The sequence below is a fragment of the Euprymna scolopes genome, chromosome 23, assembly GCF_053919585.1.
Source record: "Euprymna scolopes isolate OS-2025 chromosome 23, ASM5391958v1, whole genome shotgun sequence".
In the NCBI taxonomy this organism is placed as follows: domain Eukaryota; kingdom Metazoa; phylum Mollusca; class Cephalopoda; order Sepiida; family Sepiolidae; genus Euprymna; species Euprymna scolopes.
This window is the reverse complement of record NC_136504.1, coordinates 61,096,898-61,120,754: the sequence shown is the minus strand read 5'-3', so window position 1 is coordinate 61,120,754 and position 23,857 is coordinate 61,096,898. Positions and strand designations below refer to the sequence as shown.

At 34.6% G+C, this 23,857-nt stretch overlaps 1 protein-coding gene and 1 pseudogene across 3 annotated transcripts in view; one reads left to right on the top strand and one right to left on the bottom strand.

The window, feature by feature from the left end:
- Positions 1-23,857, top strand: part of LOC145245941 (beta-hexosaminidase-like) — a 93,859-nt gene that overhangs the window by 41,148 nt on the left and 28,854 nt on the right. For all 3 annotated transcript variants that reach the window (XM_080107702.1, XM_080107701.1, XM_080107703.1), the window contains exons 3-4: positions 14,200-14,361; positions 19,074-19,580. In XM_080107702.1, coding sequence (XP_079963828.1) covers positions 14,200-14,361; positions 19,074-19,580 — 669 coding nt within the window. The remainder of the gene's footprint in view (positions 1-14,199; positions 14,362-19,073; positions 19,581-23,857) is intronic.
- On the bottom strand, positions 1,305-1,438 carry LOC145246294 (U2 spliceosomal RNA; annotated as a pseudogene).

Below are 23,857 nucleotides of genomic sequence, written 5' to 3'. Positions count from 1 at the left end.
ATTAAAACACAATATATATGCGTACATATGCTTGTGTGCATGTGTTTGTGCGGGCATATTGTTTATGTATATATACATATATATTCGTGTGCGTGTCTATATGCGTGTGTGCATGTATGTGTATATATAGAAACAAAATAAAAGCTAAAATAACAACTATTTGATAAGCTTGGATGTATTAACTTATTAAGATATAAATTAAAGAAATAAATATTCAATTAAATATAACTGGAAAGTACATAAAAAAAATGAAGGCTACTTGGGAAGCAAGATCTTCTATATATATAAAAGGCAAAAATCGGTGTGTATGTATGTATGTATGTATGTTTGTTTGTAACGCTAAAACTTTTGAAAGACGGAACCAGAGTTGACAAATTTGGTATCATATTGCACCTTGATCACCCGGATGACAAATATCGAAATTTCACGTCAAACGGACCAGTAGAAGAGGGTCAACTGATCGTTTTTCTCCTAGGGGGGCCCCCCAAAAAACCTGTCATTTTAACGTTATTCAATACGTGTCACGTGACGTGACGTCAGCTCAAACTTTTGACAGACACAACCAAAGTTGACAAATTATGTATCATATTGAACCTTGATCACCCGCATGACAAATATCGAAATTCCACACCAAACGGACCATTAAAAGGGGGTGAACTGATCATTTCACTCCTAGGGGGGCCCCCAAAAAAACCTGTCATTTTAATGTTAATATTACATAATCCAAAAACGCTTAGTCATGTCACGTGACGTGACGTCAACATCCAGTAATGGCGAACAAATGTAAACAAACACTTTGTTTTACCGATACTTTTGTAATTTCTCTTCTGCTTTGTTCTAGAGATTATTAAACTCCATGACAATGTCTCCAACGTATTTAACTGGTTAAAAATAGTATTTATACAAGAGTTTTAACGAAAAATATCAGGAAAAAAAGTACAGGAATAAAAAAAAATTCAGCTTTCAAAATATTCGTCGATAAAAAAACCGATCTTTATATTTACGCTAGCCATTTTGTATATTACCACGTGACCTGCTATCTCTTAAACTGGAGGGGGGGGGATCCACTTGAATCCAACAAAACCAGTAATTTTTTTTTTCTATTATATATACATCATTTTCTATAAAATTAAGTGTAGACTTTATAATTAAAACAAAAAATGTTATTCATACTAAAAAAAAAAAACGCTTAGTCATGTCACGTGACGTGACGTCAACATCCACTAATGGCGAACAATTGTACCTATTTACTATGCCTCCCCACGGGACAGAGTTAGACACCAGGGTCGTTTTTTAACGTGGAGAAAAGGTACAAAAATAAAAATTGTCTCAGTCGTGGAGGATTTCTCCTCCACCGAAAGAGAACAAGAAATAGAAGTGCAGCATCTGAAGAACAGATACTACACTTTGATCTTGACCAAAAGGCCAAGAATGCGAACAATTGTAAATAACAACTTTTTTCACAAAACCAACACCGTCTTTCTTTTTTTTCTCTCTCTTTCTCTCTCTCACCCACTTACTCTTCCCTCTCTCTCACCCTCTTTCTCTTGACGTCACACCACTGTTAAACTGTGGGGGGGGAACACATTCCCAGGCATTATCTCCTATAGATGCACATTTTATTAGAAATTCAGCTTTCAAAATATTAGACGATAATAAAAATATAAAACCAACACCCTCTTTCTCTTTTCTCTCTCTCTCACCAACTTACTCTTCTCTCTCTCTCACCCTCTTTCTCTTGACCTCCTACTACTGTTAAACTGTGTGTGTGTGGGGGGGGGGAAGAGGCAGCTTGAAAACCAACAAAAACAGTGCACAGTTTCCCAAGCATTTGGGGTGGGAAGGGGGGGAAGAAGCCGAGCGCACAGTTTCGTGTGAGAGAGAGAGAACAATTCTCAACCTATATACTCAACAAATTTTTTATCTACAGATTTGAAAGTTTGTATATAGGGTATTCAGACATATGGAAATATATCTAGCATAATCTATCTATTATATCTATAAAAGTGAAAATGTGTGTGTGTGTGAGGTAGCCAGAGAGAGAGAGAGAGAGAGAGAGAGAGAGAGAGACAACAATTCTCAACCTATATATTCAATACATTTTTTATCTACAGATTTGAAAATTTGTATATAGGGTATTCAGACATATGGAAATATATCTAGCATAATCTATCTATTATATCTATAAAAGTGAAAATGTGTGTGTGTGTGTGCGTAAGAGAGAGAGAGAACAATTCTCAACCTATATACTCAACGTATTTTTATCTACGGATTTTAAACTTTGTATATAGGGTATTCAGACATATAGAAATATATCTAGCATAATCTATACATTATATCTATAAAAGTGAGAATGTGAGTGTGTGAGAGAGAGAGAACAATTCTCAACCTATATATTCAACAAATTTTTTACCTACAGATTTGAAAATTTGTATATTGGGTATTCAGACATATGGAAATATATCTAGCATAATCGATCTATTATATCTATAAAAGTCAGAATGTTTGCGTGTGGTTGTGTGTGTAAGGTTGCGAGAGAGAGAGAGAGAACAATTCTCAACCTATCTATTCAATAAATTTGTTATCTACAGATTTGACCATTTGTATATAGGGTATTCAGACATATGGAAATATATTCAGCATAATCTATCTATTATATCCATAAAAGTGAGAATGTGTGCGTGAGAGAGAGAGAGAGAGAGAGAGAGAGTAAGTACAATTCTCACCCTATATATTCAACAAATTTTTTATCTACCGATTATAAAATTTGTATATAGGGTATTCAGACATATGGAAATATATCTAGCATAATCTATCTATTATATCTAGAAAAGTGAGAATGTGTGTGAAAGAGAGAGAGAGAAGAGAGAGAGAGAGAACAATTCTCAACCTATATATTCAACTAATTTTTATGTACAGATCTGAAAATTTGTATACAGGGTATTCAGACATATGGAAATATATCTAGCATAATCTATTATATCTATAAAAGGTAGAATGTGTGTGTGTGTTTGTGAGTGAGTGAGTGAGTGAGTGAGTGAGTGAGAGAGAGAGAGAGAACAATTCTCAACCTATATACTCAACAAATTTTGTATCTACAGATTTGATAATTTGTATATAGGGTATTCAGACATAAGGAAATATATCTAGCATAATCTATCTATTATATCTATAAAAGTGAGAATGTGTGTGAAAGAGAGAGAGAGAGAACAATTCTCAACCTATATATTCAACAAATTCTATCTTTACAGATTTGAAAATTTGTATATAGGGTATTCAGACATTTGGAAATATATCTAGCATAATCTATTATATCTATAAAAGTGAGAATGTGTGTGTGAGAGAGAGAGAAAGAACAATTCTCAACCTATATACTCAACAAATTTTTTATCTACAGATTTAAAAATTTGTATATAGGGTATTCAGACATATAGAAATATATCTAGCATAACCTATCTATTATATCTATAAAATGACCAAGTGTTTGTGTGTGAGAGAGAGAGAGAGTCAGAGAGAGAGAGAGAACAATTTTCAGCTTGTGTGTGTGTGAGAAAGAGAGAGAGAGAAAGAGAGGAAGGAAAATTCTCACCCTATATATTCAACAAATTTTTTATCTACATATTAGAAAATTTGGATATAGGGTATTCAGACGTATGGAAATATATCTAGCATAATCTATCTATTATATCTATAAAAGTGAGAATGTGTGTGTGAGAGAGAGAGAAAGAGAGAGAGAGAGAACAATTCTCAACCTATATATTCAACTAATTTTTTATCTACAGATTTGAAAATGTGTATATTGGGTATTCAGACATATGTAAATATATCTGGCATAATCTATGTATTATATCTATAAAAGTGTGAATGTGAGTGATGGAAAGAGCAAAAAATTCTCAACCTATATAACCTATAAAAGTGAGAATATGTGTGAGAGAGAGAGAGAGAGAACAATTCTCAACCTATATATTCCACACATTTTTGGGCACAGATTTGGAAATTTGTATATAGGGTAGGCAGACATATAGAAATATATCTAGCATAATCTATCTATTATATCTATAAAAGTGAGAACTTGTGTGTGTGTGTGTGTGTGAGAGAGAGAGAGAACAATTCTTAACCTACATACTCAACAAATTTTTTACCTACAGTTTAGAAAATTTGTATATAGGGTATTCAGACATATGGAAATATATCTAGCATAATCTATCTATTATAACTACAAAAGTTAGAATGTGTGTGTGAGAGAGAGAGAGAGAGAGAACAATTCTAAACCTATATATTCAACAAATTTTTTATCTACAGATTTGAAACTTTGTATATAGGGTATTCAGACATATGGAAATATATCTAGCATAATCTATCTATTTTATCTATAAAAGTGAGAATGCGTGTGTGTGAGATAGCGAGAGAGAGAGAGAGAAAAAGAGAGAGATAAAAATTCTCAACCTATACATTCAACAAATTTTTTATCCACAGATTTGAACATTTGTATATAGGGTGTTCAGACATATAGAAATATATCTAGCATAATCTATCTATTATATGTATAAAAGTGAGAATGTGTGTGTGTGTGTGAGAGAGAGGACAATTGTCAACCTATGTATACAACAAATTTTTTATCTACAGATTTCAAAATTTGTATATTGGGCATTCAGACATATTTCAATATATCTGGCATAATCTGTCTATTATATCTATAAAAGTGAGAATGTGTGTGATAGAGAGAGAGAGAACAATTCTCAACCTATATACTCAACAAATTTTTTATCTACAGATTTGAAAATTTGTATATAGGGTATTCAGACATATGGAAATATATCTAGCATAATCTATTATATCTATAAAAGTGAGAATGTGTGTGTGTGTGTGTGAGAGAGAGAGAGAGAGAGAACAATTCTCAACCCATATACTCAACAAATTCTTTATCTACAGATTTTAAAATTTGTATATAGAGTATTCATACAAATAGAAATATATCTAGGATAATCTTTCTATTATATCTATAAAAGTGAGAATGTGTGTGTGTGTGAGCGAGAGAGAGAGAGAGAGAGAGAACAGTTCTCAACCTATACATTCAACAAATTTTTATATATAGGGTATTCAGAAATATCGAAATATATCTAGCATAATCTATTATATCATTAAAAGTTAGAATGTGTGTGTGTGAGAGATAGAGAGAACAATTCTCAACCTATGCACTCTACAAATTTTTTATCTACAAATTAGAAAATTTGTATATAGGGTATTCACACATATGGAAATATATCTAGCATAATCTATCTATTATATCTATAAAAGTTAGAATGTGTGTGTGAGGTAGCCAGAGAGAGAGAGAGAGAGAGTAAGAACAATTTTCAACCTATATATTCAACAAATATTGGATCTACAGATTAGAAAATTTGTATATAGGGTATTCAGACATATGGAAATATATCTAGCATAATCTATCTATTATATCTCTAAAATTGAGAATGTGTGTGTGAGAGAGAGAGATAGAACAATTTTCAACCTATATACTCAACAAATTTTTTTATCTACAGATTTGAAAATTTGTATATAGGGTATTCAGACATATGGAAATATATCTAGAGTAATCTATCTATTATATCTATAAAAGTGAGAATGCGTGTGTGTGTGAGAGAGAGCGACACAGAACAATTCTCAACCTATATATTCAACAAATTTTTTATGTACAGATCTGAAATATCACATTTGTATAGAAGTAGAAATCTTGATACCTACTCTGATACCTAATAAAAGAAAGGACACTCTTTAGGGCGGATTTTGATTATAACAAGTCACTAATTAGAAATTATAATAAACATTCTAATAATTTAAGAATTTTACCAAAATAAAATTGCATGGTAATCACCCAATTTCTGCCACAAAATTTTGATTGGCAGAACTCATAAACATAAAATATATATTTTCTAATTTCATCTTTTTTTTTTCTTTTTACATAATCTGGTTTGATGTTTTCCCAAATATTCAAATCACTATATTTTGCTGCTTAATATCAAATACAGCAACTGAGTTATTTTTATGCATCAAACAATTACATTTTCTCATTCATCCAAACTAATCACTGAACATCAATTTCATATTTTCTTCACTAAAATATTACTGTGCTTGATGTCATCAAGTGGAGCGGATCATTTTTTTTTCATTTGTTCACACATTTTTCCAATTTATATATATTTTAAAGATTCTTAGCCTATGTCATTGCATACCAATCTGTTTATTAAAAGTTAAGGTTCACTGTAAACACATATGTTACACCAAAATAAAAACGCTTCAGATAATGTCTTGATATTCAATTCAGTTTCTCACATGACATCTTATGAAGTTAGTAGAAATGTTACAGACTTTTGAATCTCAAACACTTTCAATACTGTGCACTGATATTTTCTTTTTTGCAATATAAGCACATTCATGATTTTTTTTACAAACGTTAAAAACTTTCACATTGTGTAGCAATATACTGAAACAATTATAAAAATATTTGTTTTTATTTTGAATGATGCAGGGCATCTGAAGAGAGATTTTTCTAACAAAATGAAAGTATAATTTTTAGCAATAGGTATCTAGGAAAAGGCCACTACATATGTTATAAGTTCCAAATTTCCACAACCTGGCAAATACTGGTACATGCTAGCAAATTTAGATTTGCAATTACAAAATATGATTCTAATTTTTTCCTTTGCTCTTTATTCTAACACTACACTAAGTTTACTGTGTTATTTCGCTACAGTTGATATTGTGTAGAACAATAAGAAAATCATAGTGAACAATGCATTCAACAAAATTTCACACACATTTCTAGATACCTATATCTAATAAGTTCAAAAGAAAGGACACACTTAGGGAGGTATTTTGGTGGTCAAGTCACTAAAAAGAGATTAGCTGGTTTCCCGGCATAGCCCAGGATATAATAAAGATTGACTGAAATACATGTTCTAGCTGGTTTCTAGGCGTTGCCAGGGATGTAATATAGACACATTATGTTGTATATTACCTGTTCTCTTCTCCCTAAGGTAAAACAATTTCATATACATGCTGTAAATTACCTATGCTAGGGATAAAACATGAACAATATCAGTCCTAGGGTAGATAAAACAAATAATACATAGAGATGAAAGATTCCTCTCCCCTAAGAATCAAACATATGTTCAATATCTGCTTTTGTTTTTTCATTGTTTATACGGTCCCGAGCAACGCCGGGTAGCCCTGCTAGTCTATATATATAAAAGCCAAACGTCTGTGTGTATGTATGTTTGTTTGTAACGCTAAAACTTTTGAAAGACGGAACTAAACTTGACAATTTTGGTATCATATCGAAGCCCCATCACCCGGATGACAAATATCGAAATTTCACGTCAAACGGACCACTAGAAGTTGGTCAACTGATCAGTTACCTTCGAGAGGGGCCCCCCCAAAAACCTGTCATTATCTATATATATAAAAGACAAATGTTTGTTTGTAACGCTAAAACTTGAGATGAAAGATTCCTCTCCCCTAAGAATAAAACATATGTTCAATATCTGCTTTTGTTTTTTCATTGTTTATACGGTCCCGAGCAACGCCGGGTAGCCCTGCTAGTATCTCATATTGAAAAGTCAGTGTTAATTTAAAAAGAAAAGATATAATTCAAAAAGTAAAATAATAAATAAATAAAAAATTGAATGACAAATGTCGTGTTTTATAGACAGACAATATAACTCAATTTAAGTAACCCCTATCCATGGTCGGAACATTTTTAAATAACTTGAATTATAAAATAGTAAATATCACCTCCTGATACACTTGTTGTTACATGTCAACTGACTTTTCTCCTGTACATCCTCCTTCCCACCCCTTCTCTCTCCCTTTCTCCCTTTTAGTGAATTCATATCCATTCTATAACTTTGTGTTTCCCTTTCCCTTCTCAATACTCTCTCTCTCTCTCTCTCTCTCTCTCTCTCATCTTTCCCCAAAACTATCCCTTTACTCGCCTTCTGTAACTGAAATTTGATTTCTGTAATTAACTTTAAATCCATAAGAACATTAACCTTACTTCACGCCAGTCATACTAAAATATATTTTCTCTCCTCTAAAATTGAAAATGATCTTGAACCCTTTTTAATTTTTTAATTTTCTTTCCTGATGAGATCAATTATGATCGAAACGGTCGGCACATCGTAGTAAGATATGATTGTATTTACATAAAGAATAATAAAACACACACACACACACATACACACACACACACACACATATATATATATATATATATATATATATATATATATATATATATATATAAAAATGATGATTGCAACAACTTGTCAGACGAGTGCCACTCCCTCTGACACTGAAAGTCCATGAGCCCGAAAATGACTTATTTAGTCCTGGCGGGCGAATTCACACGCTCAAGCAGACATGACACTGAAGACGGCCATTGGTATACATACATATATATATATACACGCACACACACATGCATATATATATACATACCTACATACACACACAATACATAGTATGCACACATACGCATACATATACATACACACACACACTTGACATACATACACACGTGCAAACATACACAAGACGGTCATTGGCATACATACATATAAATATATACACGCATGCATACATATATACACATACACACATACATATCTATAAACATACGCACATATATACCTATATACATACACAATGCATAATACACATACATACATATACATGATGATTGCAACGTCTTGTCAGACGAGTTCCACTCCCTCAGACATTTAAAATCCATGAGCCCAAATGTCTGAGGGAGTATCTATACAAATATGATGTTACAGAGTCTTAGCTTTGTACGACAGCTAAGTCTCTCTCTCGGTTCAAAATGTTGAGATCCAGCAACAAGCAATAGCAAGATAGCCAGCAACAGATTAAACTGCAGACCAGCTTAATGCGGTACTGGTCTCCCGCTTTGTTTTTTAAATCAGAGATTTGCTTCTCCTAGAAAGGTTGCCTTCACCACGGCTTACGGGAGCCCTCTCCACCCCAATACACATATACACACACACAAATATACACTGTGCTAGTTGGCCGTTGACCCATAAAAAGTGTTCATTCGCCCTTTGGAAGGTCTTGTTTTTAATCCTTCAGGGAGACTAGCCACCCTCCTCACCACACAAGTCTGGTGGGAGAACCAGTTTAGTCGCCGGTGACCCGATCATGAGGCAGGTAGTACTGGGTTACATGGTACCAGTAGCATATGACATGACCTGACAAAAATATACATACATACATACATACAAACATACATACACATACATACATACATACAAACATATATATATGTATATACATACACACACAAACATATATACACGCATATGCATACATATACACATAGATATACATACATATACACACGCATGTACATATATAAACATACATACACATATACATACATATATACATAAAGACATATAATGATGGCAGATCAATTATTACATGCTTCCAGCATTTCAGGCCTACATGCGTCACAGCTTTTTCATCGCCACCGCACTGTTTTTTATTTTATAGACAAATGCCTGAGGGAGTATTTATACAAAGATAATGTTACAGAGTTTTAGCTTTGTACGACAGCTAAATCTCTCTTGGTTCAAAATGTTGACACCCAGCAACAAGCAAGGGCAAGATAGCAGCAACAAGCCAAACTGCAGACCAGATTTGCTTCTCCTAGAGGGGTTGCCTTCACCACGGCTTACGGGAGCCCTCTATCTATATATATACAAACACACACTAGAGGAGTATTTGTCCAATTATTTCTCTGTGTAGAACAGTTTTTACCATTTATATGTCTCGATAGGTAGACTAAATTTTTTTTTTTTTTTTTTACCTAGGCATCATCACTTATCAAGGCCAAGAGGCTACTCAAGGATAAGGGTTAAAGAGTGTACAGTAGAAATTGGACAATATAGTAATCGTTAGTAATGGAAATTCAGTAAATTTGTTAACTTATATGGAACGACTCATCAAGAACTTGTTTATGTTAGACTTGAAGACAACCATATTGTAGTCAGCTGGAAAGCAGGAAAACGGAAGACAATTCCACAGGCGTGCAGTTCTTAGAAATAAGCTTTGTTCGTGGAATCTATGTTTAGGTTTAGGCACAGATAAAGAGTGGGGGGAATTATTGATAGTGTTTTCAGCTAGACGAGTGTTTCTTGTGAAAGTTTGGTGAGGGGGGACCATAGACTGAAGCTCAGTCGAACACCTTCCATTAAAATAACGATACAGCAGAGACAAACTCGCAACATCTCTTCTGTGAGATAGAGGTTGCAGGGAAGAGAAAAGGATATCTCCTACGAGACTACGAAGTCTACTTTGAACTCTATCAAGGCAGAACAAGTCCTTTCTAGCAGCTCTTGCCCAGATGTGGTAACAGTATTCCATCCTTGGACGTACTTGGCTCTTATATAGATAGAGAATTGCATCAGCAGTGAGATATCTACTGGATTGATAGAAGGATCCCACCATTTTTCCAGCGGCCTTGGCAACAGATTTGATGTACCTGTTCCATTTAAGATCAGGAATAAATGTCAAGCCCAGAAACTTGTCAAAACTTGAGGCCTCCTCAAGACGAGAGCCATTCATTTCAACTGATGCCAGATGGAGATCAGAACGTTGATGATGTAGAAGCTTGGTTTTATATGCATTAAAAGTAACCAGCCACTCCTTTCCCTATTGTACCACATGCTCAAATAAACCTATAATAATACTAAATCTTATACATAGAATCCTTGTTCCAATTTCTATTAAATTCCAATATATTATTCTGATTCTAGAACATACCTAAAATTAATGTTTAAGCTGGGTGCGAATTTTCATAACTTTACATATATACAAGAAGAATACGCGACAACATTTGGAGACAATCGTGTAAAGAAAATAACTAAGACTGGCATTTCCATTATCAATCAAAGAATAAAGATATGGTAATATCTAATCAAAATAGAGAAAAAGAAGAGAAAGTGCAAAAGATGATAACAGAATGGTAGGATAAATCACTTATGCAGACGGCGCTCTGTGATTATTCAGACAATTGAATTTAATGCCATCAATTTTTTTAATTAAAAAAAATTAATTTAAAATGAAGATTGACATGGTTACCACTGCATGTACCTATTTACAATACCTCCCCACGGTACAGAGTTAGACACCAGGGTCGTTTTTTAACGTGGAAAAAAGGTACAAAAATAAAAATTTTCTCAGTCGTGAAGGATTTCTCCTCCACTGAAAGAGAACGAGAAATGGAAGTGCCGCATCTGAAGAACAGGGTATTTATTTGCTCCCCCACCGAGCAAATAAGGCACAAGACCGATTTTTAAAGTGAGGAGTGAAGGGGAAATGGGGACCAACTCTCCGAGGAGTAGGGGAGCTGGATAGTGACAATTGGTATGAAGGGTTGCCCCTACATTGACCAAGGTCTTATATGTGGGGTTACCCCCACATATGGTCTTTGCTTGCAGTATCTGCCGGAACAGATACTACACTTTGATCTTGGCCAAAGTCACTGTGTATGCAAGAAAAAAAGTGTCCAATACTAAAAGAAAAACTGGTTCAAGTATTCATCGAAGATAACTCTTTATCTAAACCTAAACAAACCTCTTTTTCCTTTTTATTTTTGTTTACTGTTTTCACTCCAAACAAAGTACATTGTCACCTAGCTATAAAGAACCATTGTGATTTAGGGGCCATGTCCATAGGGACATCCTAAGTCGAGAGTTGTGCGGCAAGATGTTTGTTCATATTACATTTAAATTGCTGCATGTTGATACAGTCAAGAAAAAAGGAAGCAGAGAATGGAATTCCAAAGGCAAGCTTTTTGAGGGAAGAAACTATTAGAGTAGAAAGCCTTCCTGCATATGGACACGTCTACAGTGAAGAGGTGGGATTTTGCTGAATGTCAGGTCTGTCAGGAGTATTTACGTCACGAGAGTATAAGTACAGCAAGTCTGCTAGAGCACATTTCTTTGAAGTATTTGCAAAAAAAAAAAAGCATAGTGTTGCAATATTGCAGTGATGGGACAGGGGCTGGAGCTAACCCAAACATAAACAAGCTTAAATTATGGGTCTTATGCTGAATAGTCGAATTCAGAGTTATCTTCTCTTGTCAAGTATTCATCAAAATGATGCGATTTTGTAACATAGTACAGACGGCTATATACAAATACCGAGCCATGAGCGAAATGACGTCATGGTACGGAAAGGAGAGGGTACATTCGAGAAGACGATCGTGTTAGAAACCTGGATGACGCAGAATAGGGAAAGAAGGGAAAAAGGTAAGTGGCAAATGACGTCATGACTCTGAAAAAATTAAGTTTATAAACATTAACGTGTGCGTGACTTGCGAAAAGTTTAAGAACAAAATGGAATTCCTTTCACTGGCTTTTTTTAAGGCACTTTTTTCACTGGCACGTTCGAGAAAACGATCACATGAGAGACGTTACAGCCATAATGAGAAGTTACGCGTGGCGGGAGAATGAGAAAATAAATGTCATTGTTACAAAAAAAGGAGTCAAGTTATTTCTTATTATGTTCTTTTGTGATTGAGTCTACTATGTGTTGTGTGTAATGTTACATTTTGTCCTTTGAAAATTGGAAAAGAGGCGGATGTATAATGAGGGCTCACTACTGAAGTTAATCAAACTGCCAGTCACCCAACTCTCACTGCCCTGCTTGAGAAATTGAAATTAGGGAACAATGCCAAGCAGACTTCTAAAGTTGGACAGAGTGACAATTACTAATACAAGACTAAGATATACTTTAGACGGGCTCTTGTGTTAGAGAGAGAAAGAAAAGAGGGAGAGAGATAGACGGCTTGAGCCACCACACTATTATTTAATTCATTTCATATGTCCGCTCCCCCACCCCACCCCCATTGGGGTTTCTGGGCATGCGAAAATTTTGTGTGAATGTCTCATTTGAGTATTCACTGGAAAAGAGACTGAATTCTCTTTCTCTGAAATCCATGTCATACCCTTACTTCTGATTACTAACTAAGATCATCGTTTCTGATCCTCAATTCGTCAATCGAGCTGGGTTTTTTCGGTATCTAAAACAGGATGACATGTTGAATGAATATTAAGGATACTTGATGCTATTCCAGTATTTTCTGATGACCACAGTTATATTAATAGCACAGAAAAGTAGCAGTGAGAGTCATGGTTTTTCAGTTCTTTTCAAACCATAAGAATGCCTGAGACAACTCTTTTTTGCCCATGATCCTCTTATGTAGATACTCTATGCATACCATATATGCATCATGCTTCATCCTAGTTATCAATTCTAATATCAAAACAAACATGGTATGCACGCTTTATGAATCTTGTAACTGTAATTGAATTCCTGTTATAAACACTACATTTACCAGATGGAAGCAAGAATTTCTGGCCAAACCTGTAAAATAAAAATACCAATCAGTCATAAATAGGCACGTGCAAACTTTTCAGAGTTTATTTATTTCAAGAAAAAAAAAAGAGAGAGTTTTGTCATCATCCAAAATGCCCTTCCTAGTTGTTAAGAACTTTCGATCAGGCTTGTGTAAGCAAAGAGGTGTTTGAAGGATGAAAGGTGGTTTTCAACAGGAGAAGGCAGTTTCCCACACTTCAAATAACTCATCTGAATGGCTCCAGAGACACTTTGGTCATCATCTCATCAGTAAAATGTGTGATCTACTGAATGATAACACCTTAGATTTTTATTTGTGGCGTTATCCCAAAGATAGTGTCTATCAAAATAATCTCCAGGCTTAACTAGAGGAACCATCAGAGACCAAATCCGTTATATCCAGATGTACTTACAATGCACATGTGCACATCTGGAGCATGTCTATAACGTTGGGCAAAATTTTCATGGACAGTGTTTCTTTGCAAGGGTTTCCTGCCTATGGAATACATTACCACAATATTGCTCACCTTCTGAATACAACCAAGTCATCTTCAAATCTACTGTCCACAATTTCTTGTCTTAAAAGTAATCAAAGGCAGTTCACATTATTGATCAATGTTACTACTCATATAGTGTTCCTCATCTTTCCATCTCATTAACCTTAATTCTCCAGTGACTCTTGGCCTTGATAAGCAGTATCCAATACTAAAAAAAACAACTTTCGAATCTATCTCTATTTATTGTATTTTCTTTCTCTTTCAGTGGACGTCGTTAACCATCAAGTCAACCAATCAATAATCGATTATCTTGGAACTCACTTGGACATTACGTATGAAGTTATAGAGAATCACCCCAAAGGTAAACCAGTATATATTGTAGAATTGACCTTAACTAACCAAGGACCAATAACCGTCAAGGGTGGAGGTAAGTTAATCATCACTCTTCTTGTTCTTGTTCTTTTATTATTATTATTATTATTATTATTATTATTATTATTATTATTATTATTATTATTATTATTAATTCCGGTTGCATAGTTTGTTTTTTATTCTAGAGAGATGTTATCACGAATAATGAACTTGTACTATACACTCTTCCTCAACGAAGAAGAAATACCTGGAAGGATATCATGATGCACGAACATATAATACAAATACCTCACACACACACACACACACACACACACACACACACACACACACACACACACACACACACACACACACACACACATACACACACACAGAAAGAGTTAATACCTGGGAGGATGGTCTCATTACAAGAAAACAAATATTGCCCTACCTTCCCAAAAAAGGAGCAGTTAATGACTGGGAAGATTGTATCATGACCACAGAACCGATACTACACTACATTCATCCCCCCCCCCCAAAAAAAAGGAAGAAACAATGTATCATGACGGGCGAATCTGAGTGATAATAAGTGTCCTCAGATATCTGTCAGTTTTTACCTTTTTTGATAACCGTTGCAAATCATTTTGTGTTATCGCAATAGCTGTTTATGATTGATCTCTCGCTGGCTATGACTGTTGTTCTTCTCTGAAATTTGAGTAATAATTAGCCATCCCAAGGTTCCAGTTCTCTCTACAACCTTCTAGTGCAGGTTCGGTTGGTTGAGTGATGTTTCCTCCACCACCACCACCACCACCACCTTGACCCTTCATCTGAAATATAGGAACATTTCCTGAAGACTATAAGGATTTCTCCATTAAACATTATTGGACATCACCATTCCATCCACTTTCATTTTACCTTGCTGATGACTTTTTGCTAATTGTTCTTATCATTAAAAAATGACAAACTAATAAATGTCATGATTTTTTGGTAATAGCAAGATGTAAACTTTTTTGCAAATGTAGACTCTGTTTACAAAAAGATAAAACAATAAACCTTTTTATATATTATTTTATTCTTGGAATCTTGAGATGAGGTATTAATCTTTTTTTCTTTTTTTTTTTTTTTTTGCGGACTGTTATCCACATCTTCATAGTTGTTGTTTCACCAAGTTTTGGCCAACTCATCCTCTGGCCTTCTTCAGGTAATTAACCGTGATGGGATAGGAATACTGAGTCTTGTAACTGTATCCCCAGTAATTACTGCCTGTCATAGTTGTTATTGTTTCACTACATTTTGGCCAATTAATCCTCTTGCCTGCTTAAGTAGGATTGAAACTGCTATCTTCAAACAATACTCACCCGGAGCTGTAGAGACTGAACGCCTCTATCCACAGCACTATGGGCCCCAAAGGGTGATCAAGGTTGGATTTTATGATCTTATAAATTCAATTTGTTGTTTTTATCTGGTATTCCATTGTCGGGTCTGTACCGAATGGTTTATACATTATTTTTATTTATTGGAATCTTTTGAGATGAGGCTTCATAATTTGTGTATTAATTCTTTTTGTGGGCTGTTATCCTCATCTTCATAGTTGTTGTTTCACTGCGTTTCATTGTTTCATCACCTGAAGAAGGCCAGAGGATGAGTTGGCCAAAATGTGGTGAAACAACAACAACAACTATGAAGATGAGGATAACAGTCGCAAAAAAAAAAATGAATACATAAATAAACCTTTTTGTTTTTACTGCATCTGATATAGATACAGTTTGTTTTTTTAGGGATCTTTATTCCTGGAAGAAAGTTTAATTCTCAATAAGAAAATCGGATTTATTCTCAGAGATATGTACCTGGTGTGTGTATCAGTTAGTAATACATCCTCGATAATCAGTTCGACAGAGGTTAGGCTGTAGTAATTTCTTTTGGCCCTGATCTGTGGTACTGAGGTATAATTCTGTTCTGTCTCGGGAAGGTCTACCCCCCTCCCGGATTTACTTTATATTTGAGAAAGGGTTTATTGCTAATCGCCTGAGACATATTTTGTAGGCTAGAGCATGTTAATCCTAGTCTGCTGGCTTTTCAAAATCGTACCTGATCTTGTGTTTAACCTCCTGAAGATTAGGTAAATAAAATATGAGAAGATACATACTGAAAGAAACATTGAGAGCTTTTGAAGAGAATTATCAACAATAGTGTATCCTAATTATACAATTTTACTTGGACAAGTAATAAAGAATGATATGCAACAGAAAAAGGATAAATATACAGAATGAAAGAGTGTGAATATATACTTTCGTAAGTATTCATTTGGCTCTGACAATTCCAGCTTTTTCCACCGTGAAAGGAATGGCTTTTTTCCACCTTTGCCTTCCAAATAGTTTTGTCATAATTCAGTTAAAGGAATGTCAAAAGAAAAAAAAGAGGCTGGAGCCCAAAGTATATGAGTTCATATAGGCTGGCTCACATGACCACAAAGAGAGCAGTGACTGCATCACCTTTTAGCCAATCTCTAACTCATAAAGGGACAAGGGAGACAATCACTGGCACATCTATGAGTATTATAAATTTCAATAATATCAATCATTTTGAGGTTATTTTATAGCGAAAGACAATGCCTATTGTAAACGATTCATTTGACTAGATTAATATTGAACACAAAGTGCTCTTTTACCTGTAGATAAAGTGTGTGTGTTCATAGTCTTCATGACAGCAAATTTTAAACACAATAAACCTAATAGGATTTAAAGTCAGTATAGCCAATTTTATGTTGTCCTCTCACACTCCCAACATAAGAAAGAACAAAAAGAAAACAGTTCGAAAGGAACAACTAAAAGTACAAAGATGTGGAATTGAGAGTATATGTGTATGACGGTGGCACTTCTGATTAAATATGTGTGAGAGTGTTCTGATTAAATAATGTGTGAGAGTGTTCTTATTATATAATGTGTGAAAGTGTCCTGATTAAATAATGTGTGAGAGTGTTTAATATGTGTGAGAGTGTTCTGATTAAATAATGTGTGAAAGTATTCTTATTATATAATGTGTGAAAGTGTCCTGATTAAATAATGTGTGTGAGTGTTCTGATTAAATAATGTGTGAGAGTGTTCTGATTAAATAATGTGTGAGAGTGTTCTGATTAAATAATGTGTGAAAGTATTCTTATTATATAATGTGTGAAAGTGTCCTGATTAAATAATGTGTGAGAGTGTTCTGATTAAATAATGTGTATGAGTGTTTAATATGTGTGAGAGTGTTCTGATTTAATGTGTGAGAGTGTTTAATAATGAGTGAGAGTGTTCTGATTTAATATGTGTGAGAGTGTTCTTATTTAATAATGGATGAAAGTGTTCTGATTTAATAATGTGTGAGAGTGTTTAATATGTGTGAGAGTGTTCTGATTTAATGTGTGAGAGTGTTCTGATTAAATAATGTGTGAGAGTGTTCTGATTTAATATGTTGTGAGAGTGTTCTGATTTAATAAGACTGTGAGAGTGTTCAAGAGAACTAATGAAACATAGTCTTTAATTGTAACATTGCGGTTCCCTATCTTCTTTATGGGCAGCATATGCAAAACTCTGTAATGTTATTCAAATGATGTTGCTTCTCATAGTTATGTGTCACAAAGCTATTATCAGAAACTTAATATTGGTGATATTAAGAATGTCTTACACATTCAGCCTTTCAGGTGGTTTGACTATGTATATTGTATAGTGTGCCCCTTTCTTTGCATCAATCCATGACACATTTAGATATTTTGGGTACTAGAAAGCAATGTAGATCAAGGAAGATGTGCTTAGCAAGTATAAAAACAATAGCATAGAACTTGGCTGATGGTAATCCTTTAGACCAGACTGCATGAATAGCAGATGAGAGACTCTAAATAATAAAATTAGAAGAAGTAGTAAGAAGAACAGTTAACAGTTCTACAGAAAGAATGTTCTTTGAAATTCATTTGTCTGCCATCTTTTGGATATGACTCAATCAGCGGATGTTGTTGCGTTAAGATGTAATGTGATGACCCCTAAAAATCTGGCAACAATCTGCCGACACCTGAAACATTTTATGATGGCAATGGCAGAATAAATATTACACCAAATGAGAGGGTTATTATTAGTGATTAGCCTGGATGCCCGGCTTTGCCGGGGTGTTTGCAGGTGTGTGTTGAGCCAAAAAAAAAAAAAAAACGGGTGAGAGTAGTAAGCAGACAGGCTTGAACCCGTATCGCAAAGAAGGAAAAGAATGTGAAAAAAAAAGTGATGTCTTTGCCGTTGTGTCCATCGCCAAACCGGAAGTGGCGAAGGTTTAAATTAAGGCTAGTCAATCAAAAAGAGGACATGACTTTCGAAAATATCGGCGAAAAAAGCGACTTCTTTGTGTAGAAAAGTTCCCATCGCCTCTGTCGAAAGTTTTAGGCAAACATACATACATACATACATACATACATACATACATCTATTTAAACAAACAGATGAGATTTATATTATAGATGGGACGATTCCAATATTTTCCCCAATTCTGATACAATTACCAATTCTGTGTTAAAGTTCTGATTCCAATACAATTACCGATTCCAATACCGATTCTTTTAAAATCTTTAAATATTTAAATGTTGAGTTGTTGTATTTTTAGTATTTTTCAGATGACAGTAAAAAAAAACAACATACAATATACGCATATATTTTTGCAAATGTAAAAATACACTTACGGGTTGATTTTAATTTTATTGGTATTTTTAAATCAATCAATTCTTTCTCAATTGCTTCTTTTTTTTATGTTTTCTTCAAGGTTGGGAAATCTATTTTTGCAACATCATGAAAATCGCCCCCCTCGTCCTAAAAGATCCAAACAACGTTACTTTCACTCATATCCAGGGCTGTCTGTTCTCCATGAAAACAACTGCTACTTTGTTCAGTGGTCAGTCGAAGAAGATCCGGTATACAGCCATGAACTGGTCAATCGCAAGAACGGACATCATGCCTAACTGGTATGTGTACATGAAAGGCCTTCAACCTCGTATACTTAATAGTACGGCTGGTGAAAGCTTAGACTTTGTCAAGCCCTTTTTGACTGCCAAGCAATACAAGCGAACTGGACCTTCGGATGTCTACCATCCGTTCTCACCGAGGGAACGTTATGGAAAAAATGCTGTGGAAGATGCAGGAAGACCCATGACACCTGTTCTACCGACACCTGAAAAGTTTTATGACAGCAATGACAGAATGAATATTACACCAAATGAGTGGGTCATTGTATCTGGTGGTAATGTCATCAAAGAAGCTACATATCTATCGGGTGAGTTTCCATTCTTTTTTTTTTGTTTGTTTCTGATTTGGATTTTAATTCATTGGTTGTAACTTTTTTATTATATTTTCTTTACTTGTCTATTATTGCTTTATGCCATACCAACACTTTTCAAGTTTGTTTAATGCGAAAATATCTATATTATATTTCTCTTAGTGTATCTCTCTGTCTGTTTAATTTTCTATGTCTGTTTCAGGTTTTATTGGAAACTACTGGACCAATTTAGCTGAAATTTTGTATGGACATTTGCTGTGATAAGGTGTAGCGAACTAAGTAGTATGGTATCGTTTGATGCTCAGATAGTGATTGATAGAGATTAATAGAGATTAGAATTTAATGCAAAAATGAGCACAAAATTTAACCATATTCAACCATTAACCTGCGGTAAAGGACTCATTCTAAGTCAATGGGCTATAACTTTTGCCCGTTTTTAACGAACTAAAAAGTCTAGGTTTTATAATAATATGCTAAAGTAATTTTATGTTTGTATGAACGTTATCGCCTTTTTTTTTTAATTGCCAAATAATGCTAAAAAGTAATTCTTAAAATTTAATTTGATGTCGCTGTTGCATCAAATGTGAAACAGACTAAAATGCACTTTCTTGATACACTTTATTAGTTATTTTAATTTTAAAAAGTGAAGCATGTATGGTCTCCCGTGAGTCTATAGTGAACGAGACATAAAAAAATGACTAAGTTCAGCATTTGCTCCCCCCTCCCCATTTATCCCCCAAAGTCCCCAGAGGACATCAAATCCTGGTGAAAATAAACAAAGGGTGCAGTTTTCGGCCTATGTAAATTTGAGTTCTGCACCATGCAAATCTGCTAAATAGACATACACAGAACATTTTGGATAAATATGGTAAAATAGTCCCAAAAATGGAGTGTTTTTATTCGCCATAAAAGAGCCCTTGGGGCACACCCAAGAGTTATTGCGAAGTATAGACAAACAAAACTATATAGAAATCAATTAGTTACAACTTTTCAGAAAATTTTATAAAAATCCAAGACATCAATTTTTTTTTAATAAGCAAAAAAGTGTCAATTTTAGTCATTTTAACCCGGGGGGCAACCGGAGTTTTCCCAGAAAATCCGTTTTGTTACTTTTTACTCACATCATGTTTAATGTTTGTGCAAAATTTCTAAAAGTTCCAAGGTGTAGTTATTGAGCAAAGTGTGGACAGACGAACAGACAAGGGTGAATTTACAGGTCCCCCCTCCGCTTTTGTTGGGGGACCAAAAACAAACGATCTGATTCAAGGAATCTTATGTAGGATGACCCCCCAGTATCTTGACAGTATTGTGGTGAATGATAACTCTAGCTAGGACTAGCATAGATCAACAAAAGGTACAGTGACAAGGATGTCCAAAGACCCTCCCCCCACTCCCCAAATTTTGAGTGGCCTTGTGCCTAATTTTTTGTTTTTCTATTGTGCTTCTTGTACATTTCAGGAAAATAAAAAATATATAACTCAAAGTGATGGTGACAAAGGATGACCAACGACACCCATTTTCCCACACTTCTGAATGGCCTTGTGCCTAATTTCTTTCAAATGTTTAAGATGTACATTTTTTTTTATATTTGTTGCAAATAAATAATTCAAAGTATGTAACGGAGCGTGGACTCATGTATGGTGGCTGTGTCCAAATGTCGAGCCGTATGCAAAGTCACGTCACAGCGACGAAGAAAAGAAAAAAAGATATAAAAAGAAGATCACGTTTTATTGGGAAAGTACTAGGAAATAAATGGTGTTGCATCAACGGAAAAAGTGAGTTGACTTGTCTTGATCTCCTTTGCGACGGAGTCTACAACATGTTGGGGCCCTACACGTTAACATGTGTGTGAACGTGTGTAACAGTACAAGTGTAGTATCTGTTCTACCTAAAGATAGTACAACAATATTGTGTAGGACGTTTATGAAATGGATATATGTTCTAAACTCTTAAAAGAGTTTTACAGATAAGCATCCTTCATCATATTTAAACTATATTAACCAGAGTATTTAATCAAGTGCGTTTCAGACTAAGAAAAAGTGTTACAATAATACTGTGGGGTCTTCATTCGCACCGGATGTTAGCATAATTGTAATATGTCAGAAATTCCCACAAGGACACAAGTTTTGAATTTCCATGGGTTCTTCTAGTACATTTTTGGATATATGATACGACTTGCCCAGGCGTAAAATGCGCTTAAATATGATATTTTAATTCACCCAGATTTCATATATATTATTATAGAGTCGTGATTTAAAAAGTAAAAAAAAATATCTGGGTGGCATAAGCTAGAATCGAAACCGAAAGCAAAACTGTAGCTGGTGACGTTACCACTGTACCAACATGTCACGCATATAAACTGATTAAAAATTAAAATAAACTAAGATGAATGTACAAAATGTATAATGATTTTTTCAATCTTGAGCCCTTTTTGACCTCTTAAAAACTATTTTAACCGGCTAAAGACGATTAAAAAACGGTCCATAAAAAATCCAATCATTTGAGGTTCCAACGTCGTTCTGCAACTTTTAGTTTCAAAGGAAATAGACTTTTGATAATATGGAGACAGGCAGATATATGTTAGATAAATTTGTATTATTTGAATTATTTGGACTATTATTCTCATTTTGGTTATTTTCATAACGTTTCGACAAATGTTAACTCTGATCTTCTTCCAGGGTATGTTTTTGAACTTAGAGATCTTTCTGTTGAACTTTGGAACCTATACAGAATTTCATATTAAAGATTGCTACTAAAATGTATTCAACCTATATATTTAAGTATCACGTTGGCGCAAATGTTTGTAAAAGGGGGTATTTTAAACCATCGTAATTTATTTTGTGCATATTATTATTACGTAAACATATCACCATGATTAATTTATAACCTTTTTTTTTACAGATTATTAAATCTTCATTCATATTTTTTTCTGCAATATTCTCGCCCGTGTTAACTTTAGTAAACAGAAAGGGATTCGTTTTTTTTTTCTTTTTTACAAAGGCATCACCATTTATCAAGGCCAAGAGGTCACTCGAGGATAAGGGTTAAAGAGTGTACAGTAGACAATTGGACAATAAAGTAATCATTAGTAATGGAATTTCGGTAAATTTGTTAACTTATATGGAACGGCTCATCAAAAACTTGTTTACATTAGACTTGAAGACAGCCATATTGTAGTCAGCTGGAAAGCAGGAAAATGGAAGACAATTCCATAGGTATGCAGTTCTAAGAAAAAAGCTTTGATCATGGAATCTACGTTTAGGTTTAGGCACAGATAAAAAGTGGAGGAAATTATTAATAGTGTTTTCTGGTAGATGGGTGTTTCTTGTGAAAGTTTGGCAAGGGGGAACCATAAATTGGAGCTCAGTCGAGTACTTGCCATGTAAATAACAATAAAGCAGCCACAAACTCGCAACATCTCTTCTGTGAGAAAGAAGTTGCAGGGAAGAGAAAAGGACATCCCCTACGAAGCTACAATGTCTATTTTGAACTATCAAGGCAGGATAAAACCTTTCTAGCAGCTCCTGCCCAGATGTGGCAACAGTATTCCATCTTTGGACGTACCTGTCTCTTATATGGATAGATAATTGCATCAGCAATGAGATATCTACTGGATCAATAGAAGGATTCGACCATTTTTCCAGTGGCCTTGGCAATGGATTTAATGTATGTGTTCCATTTAATATCAGGAATAAATGTCAAGCCCAGAAGCTTGTCAAAACATGAGGCCTCCCCAAGACGAGATCCATTCATTTCAATTGATGCCAGATGGGAATAAGAGCATTGATGATGTAAAGATAAAAGCTTGGTTTTAGATGCATTAAAAGTAACAAGCCACCTCTTTCCCCATTGTACCACTTGCTCAAGTTCAGAGGAGAGAGAATCGGAGAGAACTTGGTTGTTTACGGTCTTAGATGTGCTACCATAGATAGTAGTGTCATCAGCATAAATGTCTATGAATTATGTAAGGATGTGATTTGGAAGATCATTAATATAGATCAGGAAGAGATTTGGGCCCATGATGGACCCCTGAGGGACTCCAGCATTAATACTGTGAGCTTCTGATTTGTGCCCATCAACCACTACTCTTATGAACCTATCAAAGAGAAATGATATAATAATTGACATTTCCAGCTATACGGTAGCTGGAGATCTTGTGAAGTAAACTTTTATGCCATACTCTATCAAAGGCCTTTGATATGTCGAGCAATTGTCCTAGAAAGGTAGCCTCCGTCAAGAGATGCACTAATTCTATGAGATAGAACTGTAAGCAC